The 20,594-nt window shown below is 41.2% G+C and overlaps 1 protein-coding gene across 1 annotated transcript in view; it reads left to right on the forward strand.

Annotated features, from left to right (window-relative positions):
• Positions 1 to 18,734, forward strand: part of clcn6 (chloride channel 6) — a 32,376-nt gene extending 13,642 nt beyond the window's left edge. The window contains exons 15-22 of the mRNA XM_020459631.2: positions 6,934 to 7,090; positions 7,201 to 7,307; positions 7,626 to 7,812; positions 8,530 to 8,693; positions 8,969 to 9,125; positions 10,008 to 10,115; positions 13,009 to 13,134; positions 13,911 to 18,734. Coding sequence (XP_020315220.1) covers positions 6,934 to 7,090; positions 7,201 to 7,307; positions 7,626 to 7,812; positions 8,530 to 8,693; positions 8,969 to 9,125; positions 10,008 to 10,115; positions 13,009 to 13,134; positions 13,911 to 13,991 — 1,087 coding nt within the window. The 3' untranslated portion in view covers positions 13,992 to 18,734. The remainder of the gene's footprint in view (positions 1 to 6,933; positions 7,091 to 7,200; positions 7,308 to 7,625; positions 7,813 to 8,529; positions 8,694 to 8,968; positions 9,126 to 10,007; positions 10,116 to 13,008; positions 13,135 to 13,910) is intronic.
• Positions 18,735 to 20,594: the final 1,860 nt, after the last annotated feature.

The following is a 20,594-nucleotide window of genomic DNA, read 5'->3' on the forward strand; positions in this document are numbered from 1 at the left end:
ATTTTCTGATAAAGTTCTCAATGTTAGGCCAACGTTCTCATAATCAACTGTTCTCAGTGTTAGGCATGATCTAATGTATGCAAATTGTTAGGCTGTCATTCTCATTAGAATTTTTTCCCCACGAAATGTAAACCCAACGTTCTCATAGTCAGTACTCAAATATGTAAGCCCAACTGTCTCGTAACAAAATGTCCAGGAATGGTAATGGTGTATCAGATTCATTCATATGTACAGTACCAGTCAAAAGTTTGGACACCTACTCATTCCAGGGTTTTTCTTTACTTTTACTATATTCTACATTGTAGAATAATAGTGAAGATATCAACTATAAAATAACACATATGGAATCAAGTCGTAACCCCAAAAATATATTTGAGATTCTTCAAAGTAGCCACCCTTTGCCTTGACAGCTTTGAACACTCTTGGCATTGTCTCAACCAGCATTATGGGGTAGTCACCTGGAATGCATTTCAATTAAGTGTGCTTTTGTTAAAAGTTAATTTGTGGAATTTCTTTCCTTAATGCGTTTCAGCTAATCAGTTGTGTTGTAACAAGGTAGGGGTGGTACATATGTACGAATTTTGAATGTTTCTTCAAGTGCGGTCGCAAAAATCATCAAGCGCTATCCATGAAACTGGCTCTCATGAGGACCGCCACATGACTCTGGAAGACCCAGAGTTACCTCTGCAAGCAGAGGATAAATTAATTTGAGTTACCTACCTCAGATTGCAGCCCAAATAAATGCTTCAGGGTTCAATAACACAGACACATCTCAACATCAACTGTTCAGAGGAGACTGCGTGAATCAGGCCTTCATGGTCGAATTGCTGCATAGAAACCACTACTAAAGGACACCAATAAGAAGAAGGGACTTGCTTGGGCCAAGAAATACAAGCAATGGACATTAGACTGGTGGAAATCTGTCCTTTTGGTCTGAGTCTAAATTTGAGATTTTTGGTTCCAACCGCCGTGTCTTTGTGAGACGCAGAGCAGATGATCTCCGCATGTGTGGTTCCCACCGTGAAGCATGGAGGAGGTGTAGGGGTGCTTTGCTGGTGACACTGTCTGTGATTTAAGGCACACTTAAACAGCATGGCTTTCCACAGCATTCTGCAGCGATATGCCATCCCATCTGGTTTGCGCTTAGTGGGACTATCATTTGTTTTTCAACAGGACAATGACCCAACACATCTCCAGGCTGTGTAAGGGCTATTTCAACAAGAAGGAGATGGAGTGCTGCATCAGATGACCTTGCCTCTACAATCACCCGACCTCAACCCAATTGAGATGTTTTGGGATGAGTTGGACCGCAGAGTGAAGGAAAAGCAGCCAACCAGTGCTCCGCATATGTGGGAACTCCTTCAAAACTGTTGAAAAGCATTCCAGGTGAAGCTGGTTGAGAGAATGCCAAGAGTGTGCAAAGCTGTCATCAAGGCAAAGGGTGGCTACTTACATTTAGATTTGTGTCACACTTTTTTGGTTACTACGTGATCCCATATGTGTTATTTCATAGTTTTGATATCTTTACTATTATTCTATAATGTAGAAAATAGTAGAAATAAACCCTTCAGAAAGTTTTCATACTCCTTGACCCACATTGTGTTGTATATTATTTTTATATATATATATATATTTTACACACAATACCCCATGATGTTGAAGTGAAAAGGAAATACAGAAATCTAATTTACTTTAGTATTCCCACTCCTGAGTAGAAGCACCTTTTTTAGCGGCGATTACAGCTTTGAGTCGTCTTGGGTATGTCTGTACCAGTTTTGCACATCTGTTTTTGGGGATTTTCTTAAGCTCTAAGTTAGATGGGGAGTGGCAGTGAACAACAATCTTCAAGTCTTTCCACATATTTACAATGGGATTCAAGTCTGGGAGTTATCTGGACCACTCAAGGACTTTCACATTCTTGTTCTGAAGCCATTACAGCATTGCTTTGGCTGTATGCTTTGGGTCATTGTCCTGTTGGAACATATATCTTTGCCCCAGTCTAAGGTCGTTTGCACTCTGAAGCAGGTTCTCTTCAAGGATTTGGCTGTATTTGGCTCCATTTATTGTTCCCTCTATCCTTACAAGTCTCCCAGTCCCTGCCGCTGAAAAGCATCCCCATAACATGATGCTGCCACCACAATGCTTCACGGTAGGGGTGGTGAGCTATGCCTGGTTTTCTCCAGACATAGTGCTTTACATTCAGGCTAAATCGTAACATTTTTGTCCACAGAATATTTTGCCTCATGCTCTGTCTGTCACGTGCCTTTTTGCAAACTCCAGGCATGCTCTCATGTGCCTTTTGCCAGACGGAAGCCACTCCTGAGAAAATCTCCCATAAAGCCCAGATTGGTAGGGGCATGCCTGGTGTTTGCTATAGAGACTGTTGTCCTTATGACAAGCTCTCCCATCTCAGCCAAGGATCTCTGACGTTCTGTCAGTCGTTATTGGGTTCTTGGTCACCTCCCTAACCAAGATCATTCTTGCCCGGTTGCTCAGTTTGGTCGAACGGCCAGCTCTAGGCATAATCTGGGTGGTTCCATATTATTGAGACCACTGTGCACTTGGAAACTTTCAATACTGTAGAAGTTGTTTTATACCCTTTCACAGATGCAGTGCTGTGAAAAAGTATTTGCCCCTTATTTCTCATTTTTTGTGCACATTTGTCACACTTAAATGTTTCAGATCATCAAACAAATTTAAATGACACAGAAACTGCATTTTGAGTTTACTTGAGTTAAGTGATGATTTTATTTTTTGGGGGTGGGAAAGCAATCTGAACTTTCATGGCCCTATGTGAAAAAGTAATTGCCCCCTAAACCTAATAACTGGTTGTGCCACCCTCAGCAATCAAGCGTTTGCGATAACTGGAAATGAGTCTTACACGTTGCTGTGGAGGAATTTTGGCTCACTCATCTTTGCAGAATTGTTTTCATTCAGCCACGTTGGAGGGTTTGAGCATGAACCGCCTTTAAGGTCACGCCACAGCATCTCAATCGGATTCAAGTCCGCACTTTGACTAGGCCACTCCAAAACCTCCATTTAAAATTTTAAAAAGCCATTTGGAGGTGGACTTGCTCGTGTGTTTTGGATCATTGTCCTGCTGCAGAACCCAAGTGCGCTTCAGCTTGAGGTCATTAACTATTGGTCGGACATTCTCCTTCAGGATTTTTTGGTAGAGAGCAGAATTCATGGTTCCATCAATCACAGCAAGTCGTCCATGTCCTGAAGCCGCAAAGCAGCCCCAGACCATCACATTACCACCACCATATTTGACTGTTGTTATGATGTTATTTTTCTGAAATGCTGTGTAACTTTTACTACAGATGTAACGGAACGCACACCTTCCAAAAAGTTTAACTTTCGTCTCACAGAATATTTTACCAAAAGTCTTGAGGATCATCAAGATGTTTTTTGCCAAAAGTGAGATGAGCCTTGTCGTGGAAATTTCCTCTATTTACCAAATCATGGGAGCAAACCACACACACGTCAGAGTTAGTTATAAAACTCCATCTTTAATTATATGAGCTCTATCACAATCCTGTGACTCTCAGATAAATTCAGTGTCTCCCCAGTGAATTCTCTGAGAGTCCCCTTACAATGCAACTGAGTTCCTTTAATAGCAAAGACACCCATAGTCAGACCGCACAGACATAATTCATCGTTCAGCTTTTGTCTCCTTTCCCAAACCTCAGAACCATAAACCAAATCCTCGATATCAACAGGCATATATCAAATTGTCATTTATATACAACCAACTCAAAATACAACCTCCTGGACAAACTCACAGATAGGAGACTGACCCTACAGGTCAACAAAGAGGGAGCATAGAATGATTCCAGACACTGCAACCCCTCCTTTCCCCACTGGGAAAGGTAAGGAGTAAAAGATATGTTTACACATGATGACACTTTGACCTCTCCCCTTTCATCGGCCCAGGCAACTTAGTTTTGACATAGAACAGAACTGCAACCTCACATCAGAATTACACAAAAATACCATTCTGATGGGAAGTAACTTACACACATTTGATGAATATTAAACATCATACAAATGTTACCAACATATTCTGATAATTCCACGACAGCCTTTGTTCTTTTTGGTCAGCGGTGGTTTTCGCCTTGGAACTCTGCCATGGATGCCATTTTTGCCCAGTCTCTTTCTTATGGTTGAGTCATGAACACGGACCTTAACTGAGGCAAGTGAGGCCTGCAGTTCTTTAGATGTTGGTGTGGGTGCCTTTGACCTCTTGGATGAGTTGTCGCTGCGCTCTTGGGGTAATTTTGGTAGGCCGGCCACTCCTGGGAAGGTTCACCACTGTTCCAAATGTTCTCAATTTGTGGATAATGGCTCTAGCAGTGGTTCACTGGAGTACCAAAGCTTTAGAAATGGCTTTGTAACCCTTTCTAGACTGATAGATGTCTATTACTTTGTTTCTCATCTGTTCCTGAATTTCTTTGGATTACGGCATGATGTCTTGCTTTTTGAGATCTTTTGGCCTACTTCACTTTGTCAGACAGGTTCTATTTAAGTGATTTCTTGATTCAACAGGTCTGGCAGTAATCAGGCCTGGGTGTGGCTAGTGAAATTGAACTCAGCTTTCTAAAACATGTGATTAACCACAGTAAATTCATGATTTAACAAGGGGGGGCAATTACTTTGTCACTTAGGGCCGTGAAGGTTCGGATAGCTTTTCTTCCCTTAATTTTATTTATTATCACTTAACTGCATTTTGTGTTTACTTGGGTTATCTTTGTGTAATATTAACATTTGTTTGATCTGAAACATTTAAGTGTGACAAATGTGCAAAAAAATAAGAAATCAGGAAGGGGCAATTACTTTTTCACAGCACTGTATATTCTTCATCACAGTTCTATCTCAGAGATCTACAGTTGAAGTTGGAAGTTTCCATACACTTAGGTTGGAGTCATTAAAACACATTTTTTTAACGGCTCCACAAATTTCTTGTGAACAAACGATAGTTTTTGCAAGTCGGTTAGGACATCTACTTTGTGTACTTTTTCCAACAATTGTTTTCAGACAGATTATTTCACTTACCATTCACTGTATCAAAATTCCAGTGGGTCAGAAGTTTGCATACCTTAAGTTGACTGTGCCTTTAAACCGCTTGGAAAATTCCAGAAAATGATGTTGTGGCTTTAGAAGCTTCTGATAGGCTAATTGACACCATTTGAGTCAATTGGAGGTGTACCTGTGGATGTATTTCAAGGTGCATGAGGGACTGGTGCACTTCACAAAATAGATGGCGTCATGAGGAAGGAAAATTATATGGATATATATTGAAGCAACATCTCAAGACATCAGTCAGGAAGTTAAAGCTTGGTCGCAAATGGACAATGACCCCAAGCATACTTCCAAAGTTGTGGCAAAATGGCTTAAGGACAACAAAGTCAAGGTATTGGAGTGGCCATCACAAAGCCCTGACCTCAGTCCCATAGAACATTTGTGGGCAGAACTGAAAAAAAGCTTGTGCGAGCAAGGAGGCCTACAAACCAGCTCTGTCAGGGGGAATAGGCCAAAATTCACCCAACTTATTGTGGGAAGCTTGTGGGAGGCTACCCGAAATGTTTGACCCAAGTAAAAAAATATATAAAGGCAATGTAACTAAATACTAATTGAGTTTATGTAAACGTCTGACCCACTGGAAATGTGATGAAAGAAATAAAAGCTGAAATAAATCATTCTCTCTACTATTATTCTGACATTTCACATTTTTAAAAAGAAAGTGGTGATCCTAACTGACCTAAGACAGGGCATTTTTACTAGGATTAAATGCCAGGAATTGTGGAAAAACTGAGTTTAAATGTATTTGGCTAAGGTGTATGTAAACTTCCGACTTCAACTGTACAGACATTTCCTTGGATTTTATGGTATAGTTTCTGTCCAAACAATTGAATTTAGCCACAGGTGGACTCCCAAGTTGTAGTGACATCTCAAGGATGATCCAAGGAAATTGGATGCACCTGAGCTCAATTTGGAGTGTCATAGCAAAGGGGTCTGAATATTTATGTAAATGAGGTATTTGCAAACATTTTTAAACTAATTTTTACTGTCATCGTGGGGTATTTTGTGTAGATCCATTTGGAATGCAGGCTGTAACACAACAGAATGTGGAATAAGTCAAGGGGTATGAATACTTTCTGAAGGCCCTGTATATGGATCTGGTTTCTATGATTTGAAATCTGGTTTGGAAATCTCCCAACTACTTTCCCAGTACCAAACTACTGTGAAATATATATATATATAACTTCCCATAGAGTGTGTATCTCTTAAAATGTGTAAAAATGCCAACAAAGCTACATTTTAAAGTTGACATATCCTCTGAGAAGGAATCTGCTGATTGGGCACTTTCTCTAAGCGCTTCTCTCCCACACTGTTTTTTTTCTCTCTCTCTTTGACCCAGTTGTCCTCTGTACTCTGCTTTGTCAGACTCAGGCCTTTTTGAGTTCTTGGGTTCTTGCAAGTAATGGCTGCTTTCATGTGCCATGCTGAGGCCCTTGAGATTGTTAACTTAATTTTTAGCTAAGTTTCTCTTGGCGTTTTGGACTGTAGGTGCCAGTTCATTGTCTCACTTCAGATAGTGTGATTTGTGAGTGTAATGCCACCTGTTGGACGATAATGCAAACTGTCTTATCAAAACATGATTTAATATGTTGATTTACAGTTGGTTTACATAGATTCGTGGTGGTCTTGGGTATAAGAAAATAATGCAGTTTGAGCGGACAGTGCTATAGCAATAAGCCTTAGTCTTTCCTTAGTAATCGCTATCGAACTGACCACTTTTAGGAAGTAATTTAAAAAAGTTGAGATTTCTCCCCCATCCTTTGCTAAAACCTTTCCTAATGTTGACACTTACTGTTTCGACTGATCCTGCTTTTCCTGGTTGGTTCCTTTTTGGCTGTTCTGTTGCCACAGCAACCTGGGGATGGACATCTACTCTGGAACCTTTGCTCTGATTGGTGCAGCCGCCTTCCTGGGAGGTGTGGTCCGGATGACCATCAGCCTGACTGTCATTCTCATCGAATCGACCAATGAGATCACCTACGGCTTGCCCATTATGATAACCCTCATGGTAAAGTACACCTCATTGATTTGAACTTACATTCACAATTTAGTAGACTTGCATCAGAGTTGGTACTTACAGGTGTGTGTGTGTGTGTGTGTGTGTGTGTGTGTGCTCAGGTGGCCAAGTGGACGGGGGATTTCTTCAATAAGGGCATCTATGACATCCACATTCATCTGAGAGGAGTGCCATTGCTGGAGTGGGAGACAGAGGTCGAGATGGACAAGTAAGAAAATAATACTACATTTCTGATAATAAAGATCAGTGGTCATTAAACCAAGATCAGTGGTCATTGTATCCAAACCCACTTACAACTAGCACCTTTCTCTTTAGTATACACGCATATTCTGTATATATGCGGCCCTTTTCAGCCTTTATCCAACTGTGTAATCTGTTGATGGGTTAAAAAAAAGCATACATCAAAAAAGCTTTTCCTTTTTACTTGAAAATAGGTTACCTTTTTTGAATGATTGAATTGGAATTTTACTTGCTGAATTGACTGACCCTAACCCTGGTACATGTGTGTCCCTCGTTTGTCCCCCAGACTGACAGCCAGTGACATCATGGAGCCCAACCTGACGTACGTGTACCCCCACACGCGCATCCAGTCCCTGGTGAGCATCCTGCGCACCACCGTCTACCATGCCTTCCCCGTGGTCACCGAGAACAGGGACAACGAACGGGAGTTCATGAAGGGCAACATCCTCATCAGCAACAACATCCGCTTCAAGGTAGGAGCCAGGGCAACGTGCAGATAGAAATTGCATGAATAGAACTGATATGATTCTTTATTCTAAATGTCAGAGATGTTTGTTCTACTGAACCTATTTCTATCTTAACATTTCACTATGTTGTGTCCTGGGGTGTATGCATTAGTTGCAGATCGTAGCAAAATGTTTTGCCTGGTTACTCTAGGACCCAAAAATATTCAAACATAATGAAAGTGGGAGGGACCTACCTGGTTTTATCCAATAGAAACTCTTGTTTTCATTACAAAACGGTTTCCATTTGGATCATCAGGCCAAACGTTTTGCTACAGTCTGTGATAAATGAATACACCTCTGCTGAAGATGCCCTTGCCATACCACAAACTGCCACCAGGAGTAATCAGAACCCTGATACTGTATAATGCATAGGTTGGGGCTACTGATAAAGGCCACTTAGTTTGGCCGTGTTTCCAATAATTGTAAAATGTTGTTTATCCTTCCTTGCTCCCCTCCTTGTAGTATTGTTACTGTAAAGCCCTTTGTGACATGTTAATAAAAAGGCTAGTCACATCTATTTATGTGTTAGGGCAGTGTCAGTAATTACATTAGGGAATGTAGGGAACAGTGATGCACAGACAGTCTCACGGTCTTTTACTGTAAAATGATTTCCATTTATATGAACAGGAAGGTGTGTCTGTGGAGCATGTGTAACCCTGCCTTCTCCGCCAACCTCCTCCTCAGAAAGCAAGCGTGCTGACGCGGGCCGGGGAGCAGCGGCGGCGCTGCCAGTCCATGAAGTCATACCCGTCCAGTGAGCTGCGCAACGTGTGTGACGACCAGCTGGCGGCCGTGGTGCCTGCTATGGAGGAGGGCCAGGACATGCTGCAGCAGATGCTGGAGAGGAGGTAAGCCTCACACATACATACGCACACCTTAATTCTTACACCTGACTTGACCCCATCCCATTTTTTACAACACCAACCATGTAACCATCCTATCCCCTGTAACTTTGACTTGGGTCAAATTTAGATTTTTTTTAATCCATTATTCTTCTGAAATGAACTATTAATAAACTTTGCACACGTTGTAATCGATGGAGTCACTGTAATGAGTCAGTCCGGTGTTTCTATTTGGAGAAAGTGCTGTTCTAATGTTTCTATGGCTGTGTGTATGTTTCTAGACATGCACCCTACCCTAACCTGTACCCAGACCAGTCCCCTAGCGAGGAGTGGACCATGGAGGAGCGCTTCCGACCTCTGACCTTCCACGGCATCATCCTGCGCTCTCAGCTGGTCAACCTGCTGATCCGCGGCGTCTGCTACGCAGAGAACCAGTCGGTCAGTGGCCCAACTCCCAACCCACAGGGTCGTATTCATTAGTGATGGGGGGGAAATATTGATACAGGAGAGTATTGCAATATTATTTTTGCATTCGATTCTCTGACTCAAAGTATTAATTACATTTTTGTTAGCTGGTTCTAATCGGCTCTACCTGTGCCAAAACTCCAGTATTTCTCATCCTATGGTTTGTTATCCATCGGCCATTTTATTTCTATGACTTATTAAAACTTGTTTTCTCATGCCTCTGTAGTGGCATGTAGTAAGCCCTGCAGTGAGCCAGTTTTTTGAACATCGAATCACAATAAAATTGCAGTATCAAATATACATAAAGAATCGCACCAATATTGTATCGTGAGGTCCCTGGCAATTCCTAGTATGAGGTATGAAAGTGGCGTGTCAGTGGCATGTCATTTTCCAGGAAGTAGCCTTGTAGTTTTTTAACTCTTGTAACCTTTTTGAATGGTATTCAATGTGAAAAACATAAGCACAAGGGTCTTGAGCGCAAAAACGTAATAAATTAATCCTCAAATGCAAAAATGATTTTATATGTATCTTAAATGACCGGATTTTCACTAATGTTATGATATAATCGTCAAGCCCAATCAAACGATTAGGGGAAAGGACCCGGAAGTATGACGTAGGACGATGTCACTTGCACATCGTATTCATTAGGCAACAAATTGAATAAAACGTACTGAAACATGAAGGAACTACCTGAACTCTCGTTTTTGTTCTCTGTTGCAAAACGTTTTGCTACTGTGTGCTGTGCACTAATGAATACGACCCAGGAGTTAGTCAGTGTGTGTGTAGTGTTTCTACACATGTTCTTGTGTGTGTATGTCTGTGCGCCTTTTTATTTGTCTGTCTGTGTCCACATAGAGTGCCACGCAGCCGAGACTGTCGTACGCTGAGATGACGGAGGACTACCCCCGTTTCCCAGACATCCATGACCTAGACTTGGCCCTTCTCAATCCCCGCATGATAGTGGTATGACCCAGTCCATCACACATCTACAGCTACTGCTGCGCTTACAATCGGGGCTCTAAATTAAACATTTTCATTGGTAGCACTGGTGCTCCCAACTTTAAAAAGTTAGGAACACAACATATTTATGAGCAGCAGAAAATACGATTTTTTTAAAAGTAGATTGAGATATATCCTACAGTACATTTGGAAAGTATTCAGACCCCTTGACTTTTTCCACATTTTGTTACATTACAGCCTTATTCTAAAATGTATTAAATATTTTTTTTCCTTAATCTACACACAATACCCCATACCTGTAAAAACAGGTTTTTGCAAATGTATAAAACCCCCCAGAAGTATCACATTTCCATAAGTATTCAGACCCTTTACTCAATACCTTGTTGAAGCACATTTGGCAGTGATTACAGCCTCGAGTCTTCTCGGGTATGATGCTACAAGCTTGGCACACCTGTAATTAACCCGCCATTCTCTGCAGATCCTCTCAAACTCTATCAGGTTGGATGGGGAGCGTTGCTGAACAGCTATTTTTCGGTTTCTCCAGAGATGTTTGATTGGGTTCAATTCCACTCCTGGCTTGTCTTGGCTGTGTGCTTAGGGTCATTGTCCTGTTGGACAGTCTGAGGTCCTGAGCGCTCTGGAGCAGGTTTTCATCAAGGATCTCTCTGTACTTTGCTCCTTTCGTCTTTCCCTCGATCCTGACTAGTCTCCCTCTCCCTGCCGCTGAAAGATATCCCCACAGCATGACGCTGCCACCACCCTGCTTCACCGTAGAGATGATATTGGCCGGATAATGAGTGGTGCCTAGTTTCCTCCAGATCAGACTCTTGGCATTCAGGCCAAAGAGTTCAATCTTAGTTTCATCAGATCAGAGAATCTTGTTTCTCATGGTCAGAGTCCTTTAGGTGCCTTTTGACAAATTCCAAGCGGGTTGTCATGTGCCTTTTTACTGAGCAGTGGCTTCCGTCTGGCCGCAGTTTGTAGTGTAAAAATTATCATGATTTTTTGGGGGTCCCGTGACCATTCTCTTCGCCAAAATTCAGTTCATGGCTGAATCTACAATTATTTAACTTTTTTACGTAACATGTAAAGTGTTGGTTTCATGAGCTGAAATACAAGATCCCTGAAATGTTCCATGCGCACAAAGCGTATTTCTCTCAAATTGTGTCAAATTAGTTTGCATCCCTGTTAGTGAGCATTTATCCTTTGCCAAAATAATCCATCCACCTGACAGGTGTGGCACATCAAGAAGCTGATTTGAACAGCATGGTCATTACACAGGTGCACCTTGTGCTGGCGACAATAAAAGGCCACTCTAAAATGTGCAGTTTTGTGACAACATAATGTCCCAGATGTCTCATGTTTTGAGATATGCAGTTGGCATGCTGACTGCAGGAATGTCCACCAGAGCTGTTGCCAGATCATTTAATGTTAATTTCTCTACCATAAGCTGCCTCCAACGTTGTTTTAGAGAATTTGGCAGTACGTCTAACTGGTCTCACAACCGCAGACTGTGTAACCACGCCAGCCCAGGACCTCCACATTTACCTGTGGGATCGTCTTAGACCAGCTACCTAGACAGTTGATGAAACTGTGGGTTTGCACAACCAAATAATTTATGCACAAACTGTCAGAAACCGTCTCTGGGAAGCTCAACTGGGTGCTCGTCCTCACCAGGGTCTTGACTTGACTGCAGTTCGCCATCGTAGCCAACTTCAGTTGGAAAATGCTTGCCTTCGATGGCCACTAGCACGCTGGAGAAGTATGCTCTCCACAGATGAATCCCAGTTTCAACTGTACCAGGCAGATGGCAGACAGCGTGTATGGCATTGTGTTGGCGAACGGTTTGTTGCTTCACAACGTAGTGGAAACGCGTTCTCTGGAGTGATGAATCATGCTTCACCATCTGGTGGATGCCATGAGAACGCTACCTGCCCCAATGCATAGTACCAACTGTAAGGTTTGGTGGAGGCCCCTTAGTTCCAGTGAAGGGAAATCTTAACTCTACAGCATACAATGACATTCTAGACGATTCTGTGCTTCCAACTTTGTGGCAACAGTTTGGGGAAGGCCCTTTCCTGTTTCAGCATGACAATGCCCCCGTGCAGAAATGGTTTGTTGAGATCGGTGTGGAAGAACTTGACTGGCCTGCACAGAGCCTTGACCTCAACACCCTCAAACTTTGAGGCTGAATTGGAACAACGACTGCGAGCCAGGTCTAATCGCTCAACATCAGTACCTGACCTCACTAATGCTCTTGTGGCTGAATGGAAGCAAGTCCCTGCAGCAATGTTATAACATCTAGTGGATATTTGTGGCAGCAGCAAAGGGGGGTGACCAACTCCATATCAATGCAGATGATTTTGGAATGAGATGTTCCACGGGCAGGTGTCCACATACTTTTGACCATGTACTATATCTGTGACCAACTGATGCATCTCTGTATTCCCAGCCATGTGAAATCCATAGATTATGACCTAAAGAATGTATTTAAATTGACTGATTTCCTTTTATGAACTTTAACTCAGTAAAGTCTTTGAAATTGTTGGGTTTTATATTTTTGTTCAGTGTAGTTTCATACCCCTAGCCTATATGAAATATAGCTACTTCTGAAGAACATGTTGTGCTATAGAAACTAATATGTAACCCTGTAAATACATTTATTTAAAAAAATATATATAATATTGATAGAAATACATGTCATTGAAATTAGAGTAATTGTGGAATATTAGGTTTCTACGCATTGCATTAAATTGTACACCGTTTCTTTAAGAGCGTCAAGTTTGTGCTTTGTCACCTAAAAGGAACAAATTTCCTCAAAAGTGTTGAGGCTTTTTGTTGTTACTACCTGGTTACATGTTTGTGATAGTAAGTGATCATCTTCTTTCCCTTTCAGGACGTCACCCCGTACATGAACCCTTCCCCCTACACAGTGTCCCCAAACACACATGTGTCCCAAGTGTTTAACCTGTTCAGGACCATGGGCCTTCGACACCTGCCTGTGGTCAACGCAGTAGGAGAGGTGAGTTGCACCGCAAGGGGTTAAAATTCCCACTCCTTAACTTCCTGTTTCCTCTCTGTGGCCTGGGTCATATTCAGTAGGGCAGTGTTTCTACATTTCTGGTCCTTTGTTTTTGACCAAGTACCACCCACCTGATTCTACTAATCAACTCCTCAAACTTTTGATTAGTGGAATCAGGTGTGTTGTGCTCTGGCCAAAAACAAATGTGCAGCCATTTGGGTCCCCGGGACCAGAATAAAAATCACTGCATTTTAGGGCACACCATTTCAAAATGGTTTGCAACGGAAATGGAAAATAAGCATTTCTTATTGGACAAGTTCAGGTAGTCCCTCCCTGTTTCAGTCAGTTTCCTTAGGATTGATTGCTTATCAATACAACCCAGGTGAGGAATTATATTAACTGACACACCAAGCTGTGTTGGCCACTATAGCCTTAATGCTTATTAATGGTGACATTTTAATAACATTAAAAGTGGCCTTGTCAAAATACACATTTTATGTACTTGATGTAGTATGTATTGAAGGTCCATATTGTTCCATTCTAAACCTGCATGAATAATCAACATTCTGACAAAAATGCAGCTTCAAGGGACTAACACCACTTTTTCCTTTTTTTTCTTTATCAAACTGTCTAAGATATTTGCTTTTGCTTAGAAGCACTACGCAGAGGAATAGCTCAGTAGCTAACTACTGTAGCTAATGAATTATTTTTGAGTCTTTCTAGAGTGGAGGAAGCAGTCTGCTCCATGATGTCGCTCCCTGTACCTTCTCTTTCAGATTGTGGGAATAATCACACGACACAATTTAACCCACGAGTTCCTCTTGGGGAAACTCAGACAGCATTACATCACCATTTGAGCTCCAAGGTCCAGTCTTTAAAGCCGTCAAGAGTCACCCACGTCTTGCAATCCCTCCTTCAACTGGACCTGTACCATACTTTTCCATGTCTTATCCATTCCCCCACACTCTGTACGACACGATGGGCACACACCTCTGTAACGAGAGGTTAAAGGATTACTTTTGTCTGCTCCGGAGCCTCTACAGCCCAAGACATCCCCCCCCCTGTATCCCAAGTGTCCACGCTTTACCAACAGACCGACTTTCTCATCTTTATCACTGTAACACTCTTGTTTTGACTTGTGACTGTACATTTGAATTTTATGTTCTCTGTGTATTTAAATGTATTATACTATATATTTGCGATAATAACATTTCACTGTGCCGCCAGGGGTTTCGATCAAAGTAGGTTTTTCCTGCAGTGTTATCAAAATGTCACATAGCGGACTATTTCTAACCTAGGCATATGTGTGGAGCTGCATTAACACACAAATACATAATTGCACTCGCATATGTTAAGCTTAACAGAGGACCGTTCATCTCACAAATATTCAGGCAGCAATGTTATGGGTGTGTTTTGAAAGGACAGAGGAAGATGGAGGAATATAGTGTATGCAAGACTTGATAGAATCGACCAAGGTTTTTTTGTTTTAATTTTGAGTTAGAGGGTGTGGGACCAAGAAAGGTCCAGCATATTTTCTAGACAGAAAAGGGTGGACATTTGTTTGTCAGTATTAAGTACCTCTGTAAAATCTTTGTGGAAATGTTGCCGTTGTTCACCTTGTAGATTCACATTGCAGGGAACCAATAATGTGGTGACTTTCTGGCTAGTTTCCCCATCCATGTAGGTTGGGTTGGTAGTACTTTAAAGGTAGAATCCGCAATATGACATTATCACACAACTCAAGAGATGGTGTAATGGTACTTTCAAGACTGGGAACTCAGGGGAAAAACCAGGTCAAATCAGGACGTCAGTGATCTTCAGATCGGAAAGTCGAGGCTCTAGACTCGGGCCTCTTGCCCGAGTTCCCCACTTGGATGACCGTTCAAAATGAATTTTTCTGGTTCCCAGTTGTCTTGTGCTCACTGAAGTCGAAAGTCAGAGATTTTCGAGTTCCCAGTTGTTTTGAACGCAGCATAAATTGGGATAAGCCAGTAATGTCTGTGCTAAGTTGATGTGTGTAAGTAGGGCGTTTGCCCACTGTCTATTAGGGGTGTAATGGTTCACCAAACCCACACTTCAGTACATATTGCGGTTTGGGGGTCATGGTTCGGTCTTGGTATAACGGGAAAATTAAATGCCATTAAACAATCTTCCTGGCATTGTCGGTTGTGACAGGATTGTTATGTTGAGTCTCAAGTTTCCACTCTGATGCTGCGTTTGTAACCATGTGGGAGGTGGGAATTGACCAGTTTTCAAGTCCATAAATAAATATCAGTTGGATGCATTCATGTGATTGGATCTCGTTGAGAAACGCTGATTGACTAATGGCCAACAAGCTGCGTCAACCATAAACTAAAAGTACAGCTATCATGCGTGTAAACAAATTATAGTTTCAAAACCTCAGTAATAGATGCTGTAATGGTGTTTTTTTTTACAATGAATGTTTTGTTGCATTTAACTGCCAAAGATTCTCTTAAGTGGCCATTTCTGTCATAGGTGACTACAGAGGTCACCATCCATGTGCGAGAAGTGGTTGCTCAGGATGATCGACAAATTTCCCACAAGTAATTCATTACCAGTTAGAGGGCTGTTCAAGTGGATTTTTCCCAGTAGTATGTGGTAAATTCCCACTTCCCACTTGGTAACAAATGCACCATGACTCTGCATCCTTCAGTGCCAGATGCACACTAAGTAGCTCTCGTAAAGGGGCCGTGTCTGTAGCACAGTACATTTCTCACTCCAGGGTAAGGTGATGGGCTGTCACAATTAAGTAAGTGCAACACAGGGTGCATTGGCCAATTCATTGAAAACGTTGGCTTTGGCCTGCTTATATAGCATGTATGACCTGTTTACTGAAACGGGTGCAAGAGGGAAGTTCGTAACATGGCTCGATCACTTTCACGAGGTGCTGAAACCTGCTATTCTCAACTACTGAGAATGGGTGCATATCTGTGGCTATAAACCAAAGAAAGGTTAAAAAAAAATATACACTTAGCCAAACTATCACTCTTGTAATTTATTTGTCCCAGTCAGATTTAGCTGCTTGAATTTAGAGGGGAGACATTGTTTCTTTGTGTTTCTGTCTTGCGCCGGTATACTGGAGTGATGTCGGCGTAAATGTGGCAACATATTTGAGGTGTTGGCAGCTGCATAGGTGACATTGTTATCCACAACTCTATCCATTGCGGTTGTAATTTACTGGGAGGAAACCAAAATTTTCTCAAACTTCAGATCTAAACGATGATGGAGGATCCTCTAATTCTGGTTTGTTGACCCCACCACTCGCCATTATGCAGAACAAATTCTTTGCTGCGCCTCACAAAATTTTGAAATGCTCAAAAATAAGATTACAATTCATTACAATGTGCACATAGACTGTACTTGTTTTAACGGAATAGCCTGAAATGTTTTTTTCAGATCACATTTACTCGAGGCGTAGGCCTACAATGCAGCATAGGCATAGCCTATAGGCCTAGTGTTTTTATGTTGTAAATAGAAACATTTTAACGTATTTTAATTTGGGTTCACAGTGTGGACGGTTTGGTACAAATACATGTACGGTTACACCCTTACTGTGTATGGTGATGTTATATTGCAGAGTCTTACCTTTTTTAACATGTGCTTAAACATGATGATGAGGCCAGTGCAGCTTTTTTATAAATAGTAAAGATGGATGTAAAGTGAATCAATTATGACAAACCATGATGGCACATAAAGTGCCTTCAGAAAGTATTCACACCGCTTGACTTTTTCCATACTTTATTGTGTTACAGCCTGAAATGTCTTGAGTCAATAACTACTCAACACCTTTTGATATGGCTAGCCTAAATCAGTTCAGGAGTATCTATTGGTAGATGGGTAAAAAGCAGATGTTACCCTTTAAGCATGGTGAAGTTATTAATTACACTTTGGACACCCAGTCACTCACTACAAAGATTCAGGCGTCTTTCCTATCACAGTTGCCAGGGAGGAAGGAAACCGCTCAGGGATTTCACCATGAGGCCAATGGTGACTTTAAAACCGTAGCAGAGTGTAATGGATGTGACAGGAGATCTGAGGAGGGATCATAAACATTGTAGTTACTCCACTATACTAACCTAAATGACAGAGTGAAAAGAAGGAAACCTGTACAGAACAAGGCACTTAAGTAAAACTGCAAAAAATGTGGCAAAGAAGTTAACGCTTTGTGCAAATCCAGTACAACACATCACTGAGTACCACTCTTCATAGTGGAGGCTGCATTATGTTATGGGTATGCTTGTCATTGGCAAAGACACCCCCCCCCCCCCAAAAAAAAAAAACTCAGGGGTGTGAATACTTGTGTAAATTAGGTTTTTGTACTTCATTTGCAAAAATGTATAAAAACTTTCACTTTGTCATTAGGGTAGCCTAGTGGTTAGAGCATTGGACTAGTAAACGAAAGGTTGCAAGTTCAAATCCCCGAGCTGACAAGGTACAAAATCTGTCGTTCTGCCCCTGAACAGGCAGTTAACCCACTGTTCCTAGGCCGTCATTGAAAATAAGAATTTGTTCTTAACTGACTTGCCTAGTAAAATAAAGGTAACATTTTTTTTTTTAATTAAATGGGGTATTGTGTCTGAAGAGGATTTTTTTTTTTTATCAATTTTGAATTCAGGCTGTAACACAACATGTGAAATAAGTTAAGGGGTCTGAATACTTTCCACATTTGTTACGTTACAGCCTTATTCTAAAATGGATCTAAAAAAGAAAATCCTCACTACCCAATACATTTTTGCTAATTTATTTAAAAAAATAAACCGATACCTTATTTATAGAAGTATTCTTAACCCTTTGGTATGAGATCACAAGTGCGTCATTATGGGGTATTGTGTTTAGATTGATGAAAAATGATTTTTCATCCATTTTAGAATAAGGCTGTAATGTAACAATGTGGAAAAAGTCAAGGGGTCTGAATACTTTCCGAATGGACTGTATACACTAAGCATTCCTTGTTATGTTTCATGTTTTTTGCCTTGTTTTATTTAAGAGTTTATTTTTATGAAATGTTATTTGTATGATTTGCTACATGTACTATAAAGGATAAAATGATAAGCCGTTACATTTGGTCTAGAACAAGATAAATAGTTGTTACTTTGGGGGGGTATTTGTTTGTAGAATTGCCATAGCGTGGGTTGCAAAATGTAAGGGTATCTTTCCCAAAATTCTCGGGTTTCAGGAATCGTCCAACCAGGATTTCTGGAAAACGGTGGAATTTTGGGTAAGTCAACATCCACACTAAATGTGTCTCTGCAGATGACATGCATCAGATTAAGTTGTATGGAAAATGGACAAGTGGTAAATGTGCTATGCTCAGCCATTGTCAGGACCAGAGGGACCGGTTTCAACCACCCCCTCCAAATAACATTATGGACACACCAGTGTTTAGTAAATCTGCTGTGGAGGTTTAGGCATTGCTCTGAGCTTGGTGATATGTTTGTGGAAGCTTGACATACCGTATGTAGAAAAGCAAGCCCATGGCAAACAACATAGGTCCCTGGGAAAGAGAAAGCAGAAACCTCTGTCTTGTGCCTTGACATTGCTCTTCAAAATAAAGATCCCTTTGTTTTGTAAATCATTCAGACGTATCCATCCTATTTCAAAAAAAAAATTAACACTTTAAAATGTTTTAGAAGATATAATACAAAGGTGTTGTTATTTTCACTTATTCTATACGTACAATATATTCTCATACTGTACGACTTAAACTTTCCAATGCTTGAGTAGTCCAGAATGACTTAAGACTCCCTGTTGCCTGGTACTAAAATGAGGGCATGCATGTTCAGGCTGGCTGTGTAAGGCAGTAAGGTGTCCTGATGTGCCGGATACGGGGGCATTCCACGAGGTCCCGGTCTGAGTTTTCCACATTTGACTGGCTCTGGGAACCTGGCCCACACTTCTAAACTACCAATCAGGCCAATCTTCCCCCACAGTGGAAAAATCCATTGGTCATCAGACCTGTGCTTATCACTGGGATCACAGTCACTGACAAGCCCTGGAATCTATCTGGAGTTCCATAAGGGTCAGTTGCCGCGCCACTTAAAGTTTTCAAGCGACGGTGACACAAGTCTCCAGGCGCATCATTTGTGTTTTAATTAGTTGCTGCACAGCTCGGCTGCTCCTGTATGTTGCACCTTCTCTCAATGGGTCACTGCCATCTTTGGTAATACATTGTGTGCAGCATTTAAAAAAAAATATTTATGAATTAATCACATTCTTTATGTCAGGGTGAAAGGTTATTTTTGTCTTCATGTACCGAAGTGGCTGTTATACAGATTTGTACTATTTCCTGGTGTTGTCTCATACTGTAGCCACCTCCGTGCTTTCTCTAACGATCATTGTAGGCTATAGGGCAGGGATACTCAACTAGATTCAGCTGCGGGACCTTTTCTTTGTTTTCTTGAGAGAGGGTGGTCAGGGGGCCGGAACATAATTACAAATAATTTGTAGACTGCAAATTGACCGCAAGAAACTCAAACATATATAATATTTGACTAAAACATAATCATTTCAAACCTTGCTTACATTTGTATATGATGGAAATACTTGAACATATTTCCCAAATTAAAATCACTTGAAGCTGATTTCCTAGTGTTTAATGTCCAACAATGAAAATTCTACCAAAAAACCTAGGGTGCCAAATTTAAACCGCAGGCTGCCAGTTGAGGAACCCTGCTACAGGGAGACCCTTAAGTCACCAATGGTTCGTTTTTAGAATATCGCAGAGTTGTGGCACATACAAAATATTGAAATGAATTATGACATTTCACAGACCAGGTCATCTCAGTACAGCTTTGTTTTGGTGTGGCTCAGTTCGGCTCAGTAGTGTGAAAAGCCTTTTTTTTGTGGTATGCATTCACCATATTGCTCTCCTTTACTCTGTGTTCTTAGGCCAGCATAAGATATGAGAGCAACCTCATTGAGATGCATCTCATTCTGAAGGCACTGCAGACTCTTTGGAGGAATGCCCTACTGTAAATGACAGAGTATTAGGATCTTATTAGCTCACTTCACCGCTGCCTAGAAAGGTGTTTTAGGATGAAATGAGGGCCTTCTGAACCGACTCTATGGGGAAGAAGAGGTAGACAAATACTCTGGAAGTGTGGAGGCAGCCACAACACAGGCTACTAGTTTTAATGGGTTTCGAAGTCTGGAGACTTGGGAAATTTTGAGTACAGATGGTGGCCTTCAATAGGTTATAGATTCTGCATGGCTGTATATCAAGTATTGATGTTTTTATTTTATTTGCTTACATGTGTAAGCATTCTTGTGACTAGTCTAAAAAACTTGCTGACCTACAAACAAACATACTACTGTATAAACATCAATGCAGTCATTTCTGCAAAAATGGTCCCTATACTGTAGTTCCAAAGTCTTAGATGTATGTCAAATTGAGCAGAGTGACTGATTTTATTAATTTTTTCCTGTTTAGTATAGTAAAC

Source organism: Oncorhynchus kisutch, linkage group LG24 (genome assembly GCF_002021735.2).
Source record: "Oncorhynchus kisutch isolate 150728-3 linkage group LG24, Okis_V2, whole genome shotgun sequence".
Taxonomy (NCBI): domain Eukaryota; kingdom Metazoa; phylum Chordata; class Actinopteri; order Salmoniformes; family Salmonidae; genus Oncorhynchus; species Oncorhynchus kisutch.